This window comes from Gossypium hirsutum, chromosome D12 (genome assembly GCF_007990345.1).
Source record: "Gossypium hirsutum isolate 1008001.06 chromosome D12, Gossypium_hirsutum_v2.1, whole genome shotgun sequence".
Lineage (NCBI taxonomy): Eukaryota > Viridiplantae > Streptophyta > Magnoliopsida > Malvales > Malvaceae > Gossypium > Gossypium hirsutum.
This window is the reverse complement of record NC_053448.1, coordinates 24,646,819-24,665,117: the sequence shown is the minus strand read 5'-3', so window position 1 is coordinate 24,665,117 and position 18,299 is coordinate 24,646,819. Positions and strand designations below refer to the sequence as shown.

Here is an 18,299-nt window from a genome sequence, read left to right as displayed (position 1 = left end):
GATCGAAGATACCAACCTTGCCTCCCTGGGTTGTAGCGGAGCAGGTTAAAAATAGCAGATCTTGCCTTCCTGCACCGATAGTGAAGCAGATCGAAGACACCAGCCTTGTCTCCCTGGGTTGCAGCGGAGCAGGTTAAAAATAGCAGATCTTACCTTCCTGCACCGACAGCGAAGCAGATCGAAGACACCAACTTTGCCTCCCTGGGTTGCAGCGAAGTATGTTAAAAATAGCAGATCTTGCCTTCCTGCACCGACAGCGAAGTAGATCGATGACCCCAGCCCTATCTCCCTGGACAGTAGTGGAATAGGTTGAAGATTATAAGTCCTATCTCCCTGGTCAGCAATGGAATAGGTCTAAGATTGTGAATCCTATCTCCCTGAGCAATAGTGGAGTAGGTTGAAAATAGCAGATCTTGCCTTCCCGTACTGGCAGTGAAGCAGATCGAAGACATCAGCCTTATCGCCTTGACGTTGCAATGGAAAAGATTGAAGCCATAACGGTGAATCTTATTTCCCTGGCGTTGTAGCAGAGCAGATTGAAGCCACGACGGCAAATCTTATCTTCCTGGCATTAAGGCTTGGATTAGCTGAAGTGGAGCGGATTAAAGCTATGGGCAGCGAATCCTATCTCTTTGGCATTACAGTGGAGCAGATTGAAACCACGACGATGAATCTTACTCCCCTGGCGGTGTAGTGGAACAGATTGAAGCTACGACGGCGAATCTTGTTTCCCCAACATTGCAATTTAAAAGACTGAAGATGGCAAATCTTATCTCCCTGAAGTTGCAGTGGAGCAGATTAAAGCCAATAATCCTATCTCCCTGAAGTCGCAATGGAGCAGATTAAAATTACAGATCTTATCTCTCTGAAGTTGCAGAGAGCAGATCGCATCTACTCTTATCTCCCTGAAGTTGCAGTGGAGCAGACTAAGTAAGCAAGCCTTATCCTCCTGAAGTTGTAGTGAGGCAGACTGAAGATGGCGAATCTTATCTCCCTGAAGTTGCAGTGGAGCAGATTAAAGCTAATAATCCTATCTCCCTGAAGTTGCAGTGGAGTGGATTAAAATCACAGATCTTATCTCTCTGAAGTTGCAGAGAGCAGATCGTATCGGGTCTTATCTTCCTGAAGTTGCAGTGGAGCAGACCCAAGAAAGCGAGTCTTATCTCCCTGAAGTTGCAGTGGAGCAGACTCAAGAAATCAAGTCTTATCCCCCTGAAATTTCAGTGGGGCAGACTAAATAAACAAATTCCATCTCCCTAAAGTTGTAGTGGAGTGGATTAGAATCTCTCTGAAATTATAGTAGAGCAGATCGCATCAAATCCATCTTTAATGTTGCAGCAGATCAAGTTGAAGCTATAAGTCTTATCTCCCTGGGAGTTGCAGTGGAGCAGATTAAAGATAGCAAATTTTGAAAAACTACAACGTGCAAATCCTATCTCCTTGGCATTACAGTGGAGTAGGTTGAAGCACCAGTTCCTATACTTCTGAAGATGCAGTAGGAAGGAATGAGGCTATTTGAAGAAGAAGAAGAGCGCTAAAGTCTAGCACAACCAGGCAAAATTGGTCATTTCTAAAGTCTTTGCTCTGTTCTCGTTACACGATAATGAGCAAAGAGGGGCAGCTGTAATAAGCCAATTTAGCCCGGGCTCATAAAAAAATAATAAACCCAAAATAATAAAACAAAGTCCAAAATTATATCATTTGGCCCAATCGGGATGGCCCATTACTTGAAAAGGTTGAAGGTCTATCTACAAGCTTGATGCATATGGAAACATAATCTTCAAGGATATGCAATCTTAGATATGATATGTAATCTTAGATATGATATGCAATCTTAGAAGATATGATCTTGTAATCTTAGAGATTTAATTTGTAGATACCTTTTAATCTTAGCCGTTGATGTAATTAATCTGTACCGTTGAATTTGGGGAGGCTCAACTATAAATAGATGCCTCTCCTTTCATTGTAAAGGACAGAAGTGGAGAGTAATAATAATTCTTAAGAGTATTTACTCAAATTTCTCTCTCTCTTGCGTTCTTATTTTGTTGATTTGTATATAATTTATTTATTGATTTGTATATTGTTGATTTCAAATCTTTTTTTCCCTTATTATTCATTTTCAAATTCATTATTTTCAAATTTGTTTACATTTTATTTGGCCTTATTTTTTTTTATTTTATACATTGTTTTAAATTCATTGGTCTTCGATTATTGATGTTATTTAATCATCTATTTGTTATTTTAGTTTTTTTTATTATTAAATTAATTATTTTAATATTATTAATACTATTATGTGGCATCATTAATATTGTATCATTATTATTTTTATTTTTATTCATGCGCATGCATCGTTTTATGTAATATATATTGTTTTATATATAGTATACGTATGCTTATATATATTTTATACATATGTTTTTATTTTTATTTTACTTCCTAACTTTTATATACTTTTATATTTAGTTTCAATTTTTTTTTACTTTTGTATATATGTACATGTATGTATTTATATATTTTTCTAATGAATATTTATATATATATACGCACATGTCTATGTTTTTTATTTCCTTAAATACAAACTTATATTTTTAACACATATGTTATAATATATATGTATATTTATATTTTTTTATTTTCATAAATGCATTATATATATTTTGTTATAAATTCTATAGTCCAAAATTTTATATGTAAAACCCATGTGTATGTCTTTTATTCTTTATAATTTCATGTATATATTTCGTACCTTATTTTCTCTTTATTTTTTTTGTTTATTTCCTTCATTTGCTTATTGATTTATGTTTTCATTTATATTTTGTCCATTTGATACTTTACATGTCGTTGTTTTTTATGTACATTAATTTCATTTATTTCTATGCCATTGTTGTATTTATTATTGTATTTTACACTTAATGTAGCATTACATCATTTTTTTACTCGATTTTAAAATTTTCAAAATTGAGATAATACTCGTATTTGGGATTTTCAAGGAAATTGAGCCCTAACGTATTGGGTTCCCATTTTCTTCGTTAAATCTAACAATCGAGAATTGCTCATTAATCAAAAAATAAAATGAAAAGCTTGTTGTCGGGAATTTAATATGTTGTATCCTAACGTATTGGATGTGACGTATTGATTTCTCGAGACAAAGATTTTTTTAAAAAAAATAATAACAAAGGAAATATTCCAAGTTTAGGATTTTGAGAAATTGTGCCCTAACGTATTGGGCCGCAATTTCTTTATAAATCTTAAACAAATGAATATTCTTTTAAATTTTATTACACGAGTATTTTGGACTAATTCATTTTTGAGGAATTAGAATGTCGTGCCCTAACACATTGGGTGTGACATTTTCTTTCTCCGAAATGATAAGAGTCTTAATAAGTAACGTTTTTTAAGTTTTTATTAAGAATCATATTTTTAAATTTTTGACATTAAGACGCTAATTAATTAACTAGGTACCAATTTTGGGCGTTACGAGGGTGCTAATCCTTCCTCGTACGTAAGCGACTCCCAGATCCATTTTTCTAAAACTTGTAGACCAAAGCTATTTTTAGGTGATCCAATCACACCTCAATAAAAGATTTGTGGTGACTCTCAATTTTTGTTTTTTTTAAAGTCAACAACTAATTTTTGTTTTGTTTCTCAAAATAAAATGGTTTCGACACAAACTGTTGTAGATATTTAAATGAGGAAATACTTTCATGCAATTTTTTTGAATGAATGGCGTGTAAGGAATTAGGAATGAGTTGTATGAATGGTTCCTGATGACAAAGTAAAGATAGGAATCTGAGGTATAGTAAGTGTTTGAGATGACGTATAAGACAAGTAGAAAGAACTAAGTATCCAGCGAACTCTTAAAGAAAAGCATCACCATATGTAAATGAATTGAAAAACTCCGCCTAGTAACAAGAAATGAACAATAAAGCTAAAACATGCCAGAATAGGTGGTGAATCTGAGATATGTGCTATAGGAATATATTAGTGGTACCATAGAGTAGGAAAGATCTAGGCAAACTCTGTGTTAAATATTAGGCGTAGTCTACCCCACAAAAGGTAGTGGTAAAATCAGGGTTTATGAAATAATATCTTTAGTCTGGTAATAAGGAAAACAAATTGGTTAAGGACTATGTGAAGAAAATATTTTAAAAAGGTACATAGAAAGTAATGGGATTGTATGTATAGTACGCTCAAAGGAAAGAAATGGAAATTTGAGCTTGGACCTCGACTCTAGAGCCTAATAGAGTGAAGAATTAATGAATATGAAAGGAAGATAAGTCCTTAATGACACTGAGAGTTACACAAAGGTCTAAAATAGAAAAGAGTAATTATAGCCCACTAAAAGAAATCTTAATGAAGTAATTACTGGAAGGAATAAGGAAAAATTGAACGACACAAGAAGGACCTGCGGAGCATCTATCACGCTTTGATGTAATGAAACAGGTATTTAAGGATTATCTCACTAAGTTCTTATGAACTTACTAAAGTTATTTCCTATTTCAGGTTGTAAAGAAGTATGCGTCGGGGGACAACGCCAACGATGTGCTAAAGGAGGGGCAAAATGGGCTATTATGCATACAGAGCTAGTTAAGTGGTGATTCAAGTTTGGGCATCTGTTTACACATTGGCGCACTGAGATTCTAACAGCAGTGTGGGAGATAATAGTAGATATCGTTGTAATTGTCATAATTGTGAATCGTAATAGTAAGCATCCATTGTATTTACATAGGAATTCTCGAATAGAATATTAAACTTCACATAACCATAAATAGAAATTTACATAGGAAATAAATAAATAAGTGAAGTTGCATTTGTAATAGGGTGTAACGTTCAACATTCAGATCTGGTAAATCGGATCGAGTGAAGGGCGTTACATACCAAATAAATTTGGATGTCACGGTGCACCCCAAAGCAAAACCTTTTCTAGCGATCTCCTTCCTGTGAGACCATTTCAGTTGCATACTGGTTAAATCACACAAACTTTGCTTCGTATTCAGCCACAGTCGGTTCGTCTTGCACCAAATTTATAAATTCTTGTTTACTAGCTTCCATATATTGCTAGCCCTTGAATTTCTTCTTAAATGTCTCCAAGAAGAAACCCCAAGTTAGTCTATTTGCAATAGTTCCTTGCTTCACGATATTCCACCAGCAATGGGCTTCACAAGTGAGTAATGACACTGTGTATCCCAGTTTTTCTTCCTCAGTACAAGTCATTTTCTCAAGGATTTTATCAACACTCTTGAGTCATTCCTCTGCCTTGGTAGGACCGACTCCTCTAACTCCACTAAACTTTTTACCACCTAGAGCTCGCAAACGCTCCAGTGACAATCCTCGGCTGGTTGGAGCAGGGTTCATTCTAGTGTATCGTTAAAATGCTTAAAGTATGGCTTGCACTAATGGTTCAACACTCTCATCCAGATCACTTGCCTGCGAGGTCGCAAAGGTGATGTTGAATTCCTGTCACCTTCTAGAGGGTCTGCAATTCCATTTACATGGTTCATATTCACTTTTCTGTGAGGCATTTTACTTATTCTAGATGTACATAAGACACAAGTTTAAGTAAATGGATTTATACATCCTAAGCTGAACAAACACATATGTGAACTCAGTTTGCCAAAACACATATGCGAACACAGTTCGCCAAACATAACTATGAGCATAGCTTGCCAAAACGTACTTGCAAGGAGAACTGTTAAGAAGGTGAGTGACGGAGAGTGATCCAAAGTGTAATCCTGTAAAACAAATAGTTAAACAAAGGCAATGTATTTTTTTTCCCAGTCCTATCCCAAACAACAAACAATCATGTTTATCACTTCAAATAATTCATAAATTTAGTGAGTCCTAACATGTTAGCCTATCTTGGTGAACTTGTTACGTTAACAATCTGGCGAACCACACAAATAAACCTAGCAAGCCTATCACATTTGACTAACCAAGCTAGCAAACCTGTCCAACCTAGCGAGCTCTGATACCAACAAATGTAAAACCCCATACCCGGTCCGATCATCGAACCCAAGTTATGGAACGCAACATTCGCCACCTGAGTGACTCTCCATTAACTCTCAACCTAACCCACTTCACACCACATGTAAAACATAAAAGATGTATAAGTTCTCAAAGTACATCGGAATGTCATATATGTACTCTCACAAAAATGTTAATACTAGTTGGCACACAGATTAGGGTTTGCATACTTAATAAGTTAAGGTTTCCCATATATGTAAGTAAAATATGCACAAAATTAAGACAACCACACCCCGCGATCTCACTTCATAAGCTTTAGGGTTCGCAGCGGCAGAATTATGCGAACCTACTTTGCATGCATACAATCTACTTCACGAAGCACAATAGTTCATCTATCTAACATAGGGGTTCGCACCCCTGTATAGCACGCACAATCAAAGTCCTTTAAGGGATAGGAAGTTAAGATAGGGTAGGTTTCATGAGCTACCCTTAAGGGCTATGGTTATGCAAACTCAATTCGCAAGGTTTCCTGTAACTCAAAAACATTATGGCTTTTTGGATAGTATTTCACCAATCGCTAGGTTTCGTACTTTAGCAAGGTTCAACCCCTGTTGTTTCGTAGCAACCTCGGCGAACTTAGTAAGTTTGTCAGTTCTAAAACATTCACGCTATTGCCTTTGGCGTACCCAAGGTTTAGAAATTAGTGAACCCATCAACTAAGAAAACATTAAACATGGATTAAAAATTTAAACTTGAAATACAGAGGTGTTTATAAAATAATATCGGTTCACAGATAGAATATGAAGACAAACGTAAGGAAACATAAAGAAATTAATTAAGTCCTAAGATAATAAGCGAAGTCATAATAGAAAAAATAATTACCAAATTGCACACACTAAGGTTTGAACCCAAGACCTCTAACCAACACCCAAAGCACCTAAACCACGAAAATAATACTAATTGTGGCAAAATCTAACAAATTAGAAATTAATTTTTGGGACATTACAATACAAACAAGCATTTATCAAAAAAATTATATAAAAAAATTATAATAAACCATTTGAATAATATTATTTTAGATACATAAAATAAAATAATAAACAATAAAATCATATATAACACATTTGATGTTAAAGAAATTAACTATATCTAGCCTTTTTTATCAATAAAGTTATTTAATTTTTTTTGTTTAAAATGTTAATTGCGAATCGATTAAAGTGATTAAACTGTTCATTGAAATATCTAAATGTGTAAGAGAAAGAAAAACCCTTATAAGGCAATCAAATTTGATAAAAAGAATAAAAAAAGATATCTTTTAAGACAACCATATGACGTAAGATTAATTTAGTAGATTCTAGGGTACATGAGTGGTCTTGTAACTCGGATAGTGAAAATATAGTGATACATTTTTCATCAATCACTCGCCATATTTATTCTACAAAAATCTTTGGAAAATCTTCTGGAGATTTGGCAAATTTATTGATGCGTTCATTCTTTTTTCTTCGTGATGTTGATGAAGGTGGAGGATGCAAAGAGAATCATTTCTTCTCTCAATAGAACATGCATTTGTAACTATAAACTATGGGTAAACCTATGGAGATTCAATTCTAAAACCTCATACCGGAGAAGAGTTGCTCTGTATAAGTTTGATAAGGTTATGGATCGGGAGGGGAAACGTCAATATGAATGGGCATGTGGATGAGGTGTGGATTCTTAGGTTGGGGACGTGCTTCTTGGCCTTTGAGTATGGAGATTGATTCTTTAATTGAGAAGTTGAGGTACGAATGAATTAATAGTGTATCAATTGAGAAGATCACCAGAGCTCCAACTGTTGGACTCTAATTTTGATCTATAAGTTAATTCAAAATGATTTTTATTAAATCCTAAACCTTAATTTAAAACTAATTAACATCATTGATATAGAACGAGAGAAACATAAAGTAATTAAGAGAAGAAGGTTTTTATTCAAGTCCCACTTGTCAAAAAATACCAACCTATATATATAGAGAGGAATAACAAACTATTTAACAATAATATATTTCAACTTTAAATAATGGATAATAAAGTTGATAATATTACTAAAGAAAAAGGAGAATCCTAACAACAAGATCAAGGTGGTTGAAAAATCTTATCATGCCCCCGCAATATAGACGATGTTGAAGCAAGGCCAATCTTGTTGACGACATTAACGAACTGTCGGTGAGGTAATGGTTTTGTGAGAGCATCAGCAAACTGGTCGGTAGTGGAAATACGAGGCACACAAAGACAACCGCTTTGTACTTGTTCACGAATGAAGTGGTAGTCTAGCGCAACATGCTTCATGTGTCAATGAACTACTAGATTAACACAGAGATGAGTGGCTCCAACATTGTCGCAATATATCACTGGTTGTTGTGGTATGATGACACCACGTTCAAATAGAATGGAGCACATCCAGTATAACTCAACAGCTGTATCAACCACGGAATGATACTCAGCTTCGGTAGAAGATCGAGTAATCATTTTCTATTTTTTCAAGCTCTAAGACACGGGATTACGACCAAGATAGATAATATAAGCACTTGTAGAGGTAAAGCCGTCTTTGTCACTAGCCCAATCAGCATCAGAGAAAGCATGAAGGGCAAGAGGCAAATGACGATGCATGGAGAGGCCATGATCTAAAGTACCACAAAGATAGCGTAATAGTCATTTGACGGTAGTCCAATGGTCGGTCGTGGGTTGATGCATGAACTGCGATAACTTGTTAACAGCATAAGAGATATCGGGTCGTGTTAACGATAGATACTGAAGACTGCCAACAATGGTGTGATAGGCAGCTGCATCTGCTAATTGGGAACCAGAGTGTAATGTAAGAGACACCGAGGAGGACATAGATGTTGAAACTGGTTTAGCTTCAGTCATCTAGGCTTTGTAAAGAAGGTCAGCAATGTATTTGCGCTAACTAAGAAATAAACCATTAGCATGGGGAATGACCTCGACACCAAGAAAATAATGCAAGTGACCAAGATCCTTCAATAAGAATCAAGTGGATAGGTGCTGAAGAAACTGAGATATAGCTAAAGAGGTATTGCCGGTAATGATGATATTATCAACATAGACAAGAAGATAAATTACAGTATTGTGGCCATGAAAGACAAACAATAATGCATCAACAATGGAGTTGATAAATCCAAAAGGTAGCAAGAATGACTGTAATTCATGATACCAAGCACGTAGATCCTGTTTAAATCCATAGACAGCTTTCCGAAGTCGACACACATGTTTAGGATTATCGTGATCGATGAACCCTGGAGGCTGAGTCATAAATACATCCTCTGAAAGGGTGCTTTAGAGGAAGGCGTTATTAACATCAAGCTAATGAAGGGCCCAACCATGACTAACAGTAAGGCTAAATACCAGGCACATCGTGGTTGGTTTAACAACAAGACTAAAAGTTTTAGTAAAATCGATGCCCGGGCGTTGATGGAAGCCTTTTGCGACTAGACGGGCTTTGTACCTATCAAGTGAACCGTCAAAATAATATTTAGTGTGGAATATCCATTTACAGCCTACAAAATTTTGAATGGGGCACAATGGAACAAGCTATCATGTTCCATTGTGAAGAAGAGCATCAAATTCATCGGACATGGCATGCCTCTATTGAGGGTCTTTTAAGGCTTGAGTAACTATGGTTGGTTCATAGGTGGAGTGGTGGAGTTTTGAATGAAGGTTGAGTTTTTGAATGGGTTTGTGTATATTGTGTTTTGAACGAGTACCAATACCAGGAAAGGGTAAAGGTGCCTGTATGGTGGTGGTGGTTGGTAATTCAGGTTGAGTAGGTGTAGTGGTTGGTGATACGGTTTGGCCTAGAGTAGTAAGAGAAGATGGCTGAAGGTTTGGATCGGATGAAGTGGTGGAAGGAGATGGAGCATTAGAGGCGGGTGTAGTGGTAGGTATTGAGGTGGATGAAGTAATGATTGGTATAGACAAGGAGCACCATTCAGAAATAGTAACAGGAGTAGGCCTCGGGAGAGTAAAAGCAGTTTGTGTAAAAGGGAAGACGACTTCAATAAAACGAACATGACGAGAAGTATACAGGTGATGGGAAGATGTATCAAGGTAAAGATAGGCACTCTGAGAAGACTGAGTAACCAACAAAGAGACAATGAGTCAACCTGGGTTCAAGTTTTTGGGAGGCATAGGGACGTAGCCAGGGATAACAAAGGCAACCAAAGCTTCGGAGTTTGCTATAGTTAGGAAGAGTACCAAAAAGTTAGAAGTATGAGGAGTCATTGTGAAGGCTGGGCGTAGGCATACAGTTTATAAGATAAACAGTTGTGGAAACAACATATGACCAATAGGATAGCGGCATTGAGGCATGGGAAGAAAGGGAGAGACCAATTTCTACTATATGTCGATATCGACGTTCAACACAGCCATTATGCTTAGGGGTGTAAGGAGGAGATGTAAGATGAGAAATTCCATTGATGTTGAAAAAGGCAATAAGGCTTGGTATTCACCACCATTGTCTGAACAAATTGTTTTAATTTTAGTGTTGAGGAACTTTACGACAACAGCTTTGAAATGGATGAAAGTATCACGACCCTCGGACTTGCCCTTAAAGGATACAACCATATGTATTTGGTGAAGTGATCAACAAAGATTATATAATATTTAAATTTATCGACAAAGTGTATTGGAGAGGTCCATACATCAGTAAAAACTATTTCATGAAGGGATGAAGATGATAAGGTGGAAGCGGAGAAAGAAAGTTTGTGACTTTTATTAGAGTGACAGGCATTACAATATGTATCTGACAGAGAAGATGTGTTAACATCTAAATGAAAAGAGGAAATCATGTACTTGAATGTCGAGAAAGATGGGTGACCAAGTCGTTGATCCTAGACAGAAGATGTTGTCTTTATTGTAGAGAAAGCAAGTAACGGGGTGGAGTTTCAGGGCCACTCATAGACACCATGTTTAGGTTGACCTTGGAAAAGAACTGCCCCAGTCCGTAGATCCTTGACAAGAAAAGAATAAGGTAAGAATTCAATATAAGCATTGTTCGATTTGTAAATTAAGACACATAAATTAAATTGCATTTTATATTAGGAGCACAGAGGACATTAGATAGAGTAAATGAGTGAAAGGGAGTGGGAAGAATGGTAGAACCAGAGTGAGTAATAGCAACGCCACTGCCATCACCAATCATTACTTTATCCGAGCCAGTATAGGGATTGTGAACAAACAAATTTCAGAGATCAGTTGTGATGTGGTGTGTAGCACCACTATCTAATAGCCAGGGATCAAAAGATGAGGAATTGGAGGTAGCTACATGAGCTTGAGGTTGCCATGGTGGAGGCATACGAGATGTAGATGAATTGACCTAACGTGGAGGTGCGGCTGCATTCAGGAACTGTTGGCGAAAGAAAGAGCACTGAGTGACAACATGCCCCTGAGTTCGACACCACTAACATTTGCCCAAAAACGGATGCATAGGTCTATTGTACTGTTGAGATGCAGATGGCGTAGGAGATTGGTGAAACCGCTGATTGGGGCATTGAGTGTGAGTTGAGTAGGCGGTGACTGATACACTTGAGGGGGAGTTGTGTAAGACGAGCTCTCTATTGATCAGTTTCTCATGTAACTCATCAAAGGTGATGGCAGTATCGCGGCTATTGACAGCATCAATAACTGGTTGGAAGGTGTCATCAAGCCCTTCTAGGACTTTTTCAATAAGATCCTCTGCATCTAACGGTTTACCAAGAGTAGCAATCTCATCGTCTTTGATTTTAATAGCTTGCATATAGTCGGTGATAGTTTGGGAGCCTTTGGAAATGTTTTTGAGCTTATATTTGATTTGTTTGATATGAACACGAGATGGATGAGCATAAGTTTTGGTGAGGACCGTCCAAGTTTCAACTGAGGTTGTGCACCGTAAGACTAGAGGTACAAGGTTTTGGGAGATGGTGCCAACTAATGCACCAAACAAGAGTTTGTCTTGTCGTAGCCATGTTTGATATGCCGGATTGATGGAGGTTTTGTTATTGGTAGTGATAGTTTTTAGTGGAAAGGGATGTGTGGCATCAATGAATTTGAAGAGGTCATAGCCTATGAGGATGGATTCAATTTGGGTTTTCCAAGAAAGATAATTGGTGGAGTTGAGTTTGATAAAGTTCTAGATTGTGACTATGATGAGGGGATTGTTGGGGTCAAGAGGGTTGGAAAGGGAATTGTCAATAGCCATTGGAATGGAAACCTAACCTTGTTTGAGATAGGCAATTGATACCATATAGAACGAGAGAAACAGAAAGTAATTTAGAGAAGAAGGTTTTTATTCATGTCCCACTTGTCAAACAATACCAACCTATATATACATAGAGAAATAACAAACTATTTAACAATAATATATTTAAACTTTAAATGATGTATAATAAAACTGATAATATTACTAAATAAAAGGAAGAATCCCAACAACAAGATCAAGGCGGTTGAAGAATCTTATCAATTGGCACATTGGTTCATTGTCGTAGCCAAACTGGAATCTGATGCCGAAAAATCCCATTCGTTGTTATCGATTTTCATCATATAAATTACTCGAACTTTACAATTGTTTACTGTTCTTTAAACTAAAAAGGAAATTGCCTTCATGCTCACTCCACTTGCTCTTGCTCAATTGTGGTCCTATTATGGGAAAAATGTACCCCTTAATTGCCTTTAATGTTACCCAAATTTTTTATTTCTGTTAAAATTATTTAAATCCCGTTTCTATATATAATAAATAATAGTTTTCATCTCATGAAATACACGAATTAATTGTATGTGTTAATTATAATATATTAAATTTATTCATAATTTTTTTTAAAAAAAGATTACACTTTTTTACAAATAATATGAAATAATGTTTCTAAATACCATATAAATTATTATATAATATATACTATTTACTATTTAGATACAACATTTTAATACTGTAAAAATATTGTAAATATTAACTTGCTCCCAAACTCAATATTTCCAAAATGAAAGAAATCCTTGCTTTACTCACTACAACAAAACAGGCTTTTAGCGGCTAAAAGTCTTTGCGGCGCTTTTAGAAGCGCAGCCAAAAACGCCGCTAATGACAGCGTAGCTAACTTTAGCGGCATTTTTATAACTAAACGTCGCTAAAGACCATGACCTTTAGCGGCGCTTTTCCCACAAACGCAGCTGAAGACCATGACCTTTAACAGCGCTTTTCCCATAAACGCCGCTAAAGACCATGACCTTTAGCGGCGCTTCTCCCACAAATGCCGCTGAAGACCATGACCTTTAGCGGCACTTTTCCCACAAACGCAGCTAAAGAACATGATCTTTAGCGGCGCTTTTATCACAAACGCCGCTAAAAGTACAATTCTTTAGTGACGTTTATAGAAAAACGCCACTAATTTTGGCAAATTTGTAACATCCGATTTTCATCCATATACAATCCTTCTTGTAACATAAAATCCAAACAAAAAGGGCAAATTTAAATGATACTTCAAATTCAATGAAAGATATATGATATAAATTGATAACTGAATTATAATTCAAAATATTCTTACAATAATATTAAAATTAACAATGTTAAATATATTCTTACAATAACTAAATCACACTAAAATGTTTACACAATCACCTCCCAGAAACAGGTGCAGCAGTAACCACAAGAACAAAAAAAAAAAGAAAAATACACAAATCCAGAAACAATAGTTTTTGGCAATCACTTTTTCAGGAGTAATACCGAAAAAATAACCCCCTGATTTCAACAAAAATGACACATTACTCAGAAGTCTGCTTGCTTTGTCTTCAGTTTCAAATCTTAATTGCAAATAGAAGAATAGAAATGCACTTCAGATTCATACATTAGAAGACCAAAACCACATCTGCAAATAAATAAAAGCAAAACATACACACAATAAGTACTGGAAAATTAAACCAATACTAACTTACAGGGTAACACTTTGGAATAAAAATAAATAAGTAAAGGTCTAATTATGAATTTTATCCCCTTAATTTACAAAACCTGATAAGTTAGTCCAATTAATTAATTGGATAACATTAATAAACCTTACTGTTAAATTACTAGCTTGAATATCAACACTTCAATATTTAATATGTAAGGAATTATCAAAAATCAACATTTCAACATGTTAGCAAAGCAGCCTGTTCCTGCAGCATGCAAAGATGATCCAATGCTTCAATAGCATAAAAAAATAAAGTGTTTAAGCATACTAAAATCCTAAAGAGAAATAAAGAAATTGACTTGGTCAAAGATATAGAAGTTTTTCATTGGCATAAATTTCAGTTAGAACATTGAACAAATACAAAAACTATATATATAAATATTGCAAAGTATAAATCCTGGCAATTCAATCTATTTGATTAAAAATCTACCAAATAGTTTGAACTCACATGCTTACCTGCTTCCTATATTGAAAGACAAAAACATGCATTAATTTTTCTATAGGAAGTGAAATGATAAAATTTAAGATTAAATAGAATATGGGTATCTCCCCATTATAAGCTTAGATCAAACAAAATTCAGAAGAAAATCTAAGAAGATACGTAAAAAAAAAATCAACATGAACCAGCTAAGGAATGAATTAAAAGAAACCCAATAAGCAGACAGAAAAAAAAGGAAAATTTATTATTACCTGTAGAAAAGTAACTTCAAGGGTGATTAACGTAAAAGCCTTTTTCAGCTGAAAATAACGATAAGAAGAGAAGAGGTGAAGGTCCAAAATCCTATGCAAATATGGGTTTACTTTTTTTCTTTTAATTGTTTCTCTAAATTATTTACAAGAGAATCGGCAATTTTATTTAGGGGGTGGTGGAAAAGCAAAACCATTCGAATTGAAAATTATAAAAAAGCAAGAAGCCAGGTATTTAAATATATTCTCTTTTAGCAACATGGAGTTTTTGGGATCAAATTCTAACAAATTAAAGTTTCCAATGAAATTCAAAATTACACCATTAAGTAAATAAGAGTTTTAAATTACCTGAGATCAAAAAACCATTTTGGGTATAAACTTTTGTAACTATTTATTAAATCTGCAATGTCATTTTGATGCTTTGGTTCAATATTAGCTGAAGCTTCTCTAAGTTCCTGCAATTTTAAAACAATAAAATTTAAAAGAATAAAAAAACAAAAGCTTTTTTCGAGATGGGGATTCAATGAGGCAAAATACCTGTTCGTCAACGACGTTGATATCACTGAGTTTACGAGCAGATTTCTTCCCAGAACTGCCCATTTCTTTTGCTAAGAAATAGTTTCTTGAGAATCCAAATTCCTCTTCCTCCGCCGCGTTAAAATCCATTTTCTGAAGATTATTCGTTCAAACAAAAAATATTTGCAAAGATAATAAAAAATGAAAATGAAAATAAAATGACATTATACATGATTGGAGTGCTATACGAGTAATCATGTTGCAAGAAAAGTGATTGGAGTGCTATACGTATAATTCCAGTTTCGCAGCTCTTATTCTCGTTTCTGTCTAATGCTTGGACATCTTGGTTGTGATTGATTTTGATGACTGTTATTTTCTGTCATGAAATGAATGAAAGTGTTTTTGGCCAACAACAACAACCAAAAAAAAAAGAACACTAAAAGAACCACATGCTAAGGATGAAGGGATAGTAGCCCCCAACTTCGAGCCAGAAGAGGTAGACACTGAACCAGAGAGAAGAAACAGTAAATAGTAACTTTGGCTTGGATCTTTATGTCAACTTGCTTGTCATAGCCTAGTAAAAGTAAAATACTCAAATCTAGAGCTAACAGGAAATGTAAAACATACACAGATAATCGCTTCCTAATTCAAGAGTTCTTAGTTCAGTATAGGAGAAGAAACAACGTAAGATAATAAAGCAAATAACTCTTGAACCATTAAGATTCATTGTTGAGTAATCTTTAAAAATAATAATAATAAGGGTCACTCCTACTTCAGTAGGAGAGTAGAATTTGCTGATACTCATACAGCTACTCTTACAATTGAGATTAGCATCTAGATAAAATTCCTCATCAATAAACCAAAACCTGAACATTGTGATTACAATTGATAAATGAACATTTGACTACCTCAACTTAGAAATCACAACATATGGTATAAGATACCTAAAGGAATAAAGCTACAAAAATAACAATTACAATATAAAAAAGACAACAAGAACAAAATGTTAGGGTGAACCTAATAGAACTTAGAGAGGTAATCATGTTAGCTCCGCTTGCTCAGATTCCATTCACATGCATATAAATGGTTGAGCTAGATAAACACAATGCCTACACAGGATCCAAGAAGTCCATTTACCTTGATATCAGTACCAGTGTATTGATATAGTCCGTTTGCTTAAAGCTTCATGCATTTGGTTCTGCTACTAATTTGTTCAACACTGTACCACGTTGAAGGCAGAAATAGATAACTTAAACAAATTAGAAATAGATAAATTAAACAACTTAGAATAGATAACAGTAGTCTCTCTATCATATCCATCACTTAGAAATACATTTGCCTTATCTATTTATTTTTAAACTACTTTAAAAAAACATTCAGTCATCCTCAAAACTCAAAAAGTACCTCAGCCAAAATGGTTAAATTAGCATTCAGCACAAGCAATTTAGTAAAAAAATTCCAAGTATTTCGATGAAAAAATACTCATTAAAAAAAAGAATTTTGGATGAATTACAAAAGCAGATCAAAGCCTTGTCCTGTTAAGTCACTGTGAATATCTTAACCATCAAATTAACATATTAAATTCTATCAAAATGAATGATTAAAATTGGGATTAACATATTAACCATCAAATTAACATATATGAAATACCAAACAAGCATTAAAACAAACACATGGAAAACATAAGAATATAACTAGTTCTTCTTGTTTGTATGCGGCGTAGTCATTCTACTGCTAAAATTTCCACTTAGCTGGGAAGAAAATTGATCTGCAAATCCTTCATAATCATTCATTACATTCATATCATCATATAATTTTGAATGACAAGTCTCAATTGCTTCTCTCTGATCTTTCTATCATCAATTATTCAACCAGTATTGCCATCAATATTTAGAAATAAGAGTGACTCTAGAACCTAATTTTCTTTAATCCCCTAATTACAGATAGACAAGCTGATAAAATTTAGACCGTAAATGAACATATAAGATCTTACCTTATCCTTCAAAACAACGGAGCTACTTCCTCCTATCAGAATGGTTGCTTTTCATCAACAGGATTCGAATCTGAAACTGACTCCATAAAGGTAGGTTCCTCAATAGACCCTTCACTCTCATATTCATCCGGCACTTTACCGTTTTCATTTGCCACAGTTGAGTCAGATTCATCTTCTTTCTTCCCAAATAACTTAGATGGAAGAATAGATGAGACAGCCGCTTTTGCACTTCTCTTGGCTACTTCATGGAGGAAGAGAGATTTTTTTATTTTGCTAAAAGTCCAGCGGGACTGTGACTGTGATTGTTATATGTGTATGAATCGAGATCGGTTTTTTTTTTAAGTTCTGCAGAGAAAGAAAAAATAGCTTTCCAAATTTGGGCGTTTGAATTGGGGTTGAGGAAGAAAAGATAGCAATGGGCTCGAAGTTAAAAATTTTAAAGGACGTATGTTTGTAAAGTTGGGGGGTTTCAAGGGGGGAAATTAGGGATTTTAGGAGGGAAAGTTGGGGATTTTGGGGGAGGGGATTTTATAGAAATGACCTATTTTTTTATAAAATTATTTTTTTGTAACGTTTTTTATAAAAACGCCACTAAATGTTTTGCTAGACTATTTTTTAAAGTAAAATTATTTTTTGTGGCGTTTTTTATAAAAACGCCGCTAAATGTTTTGCTATATAAAATGACGTAAAATTATTTTTTGTGGCATTTTTTATAAAAACGCCGCTAAATGTTTTGCTATATAAAATGACTATTTTTTAAAGTAAAATTATTTTTTGTGGCGTTTTTTATAAAAACGCCGCTATTGCTTACCTTTTGCAAACGCCGCTAAATATTTTGCTATATAAAATGACTATTTTTTAAAGTAAATTATTTTTGTGGTATTTTTTTATAAAAACACCGCTATTGCTTACCTTTTGCGGCGTTTTTTATGAAAACGCCGCTAAATGTTTTGCTATATAAAATGACTATTTTTTAAAGTAAAATTATTTTTTGTGGCGTTTTTTATAAAAACGCCACTATTGCTTACCTTTTGCGGCGTTTTTTATAAAAACGCCACTAAATGTTTTGCTATATAAAATGGCTATTTTTTAAAGTAAAATTATTTTTTGTGGCGTTTTTATAAAACGCTGCTAAATGTTTTGCTATGCGCTATTTTTTAAAGTAAAATTATTTT

The 18,299-nt window shown here is 34.7% G+C and overlaps 1 protein-coding gene across 6 annotated transcripts; it reads right to left on the bottom strand.

Moving 5' to 3' along the window:
• Positions 1 to 13,483: 13,483 nt before the first annotated feature.
• On the bottom strand, positions 13,484 to 17,623 carry LOC107932814 (origin of replication complex subunit 2). 6 transcript variants are annotated; one of them, XR_005921555.1, is made up of 7 exons: positions 17,125 to 17,623; positions 16,269 to 16,350; positions 15,362 to 15,507; positions 15,153 to 15,284; positions 14,964 to 15,070; positions 14,619 to 14,666; positions 13,484 to 13,847 (listed from the first exon to the last, which is right to left on the bottom strand). XR_005921555.1 is itself a non-coding variant. In XM_041106605.1 (4 exons), the coding sequence occupies exons 1-3, from the start codon at positions 15,279 to 15,281 to the stop codon at positions 14,663 to 14,665; spliced, it is 240 nt and encodes a 79-aa protein (XP_040962539.1). In that variant the 5' UTR covers positions 15,282 to 15,413; the 3' UTR covers positions 13,484 to 13,847; positions 14,619 to 14,662. The 6 variants fall into 6 exon arrangements, 1 of the variants encoding a protein (XP_040962539.1); XR_005921556.1 differs by having other exon boundaries at positions 15,380 to 15,507; XR_005921554.1 differs by having other exon boundaries at positions 15,420 to 15,507; positions 17,125 to 17,622.
• Positions 17,624 to 18,299: the final 676 nt, after the last annotated feature.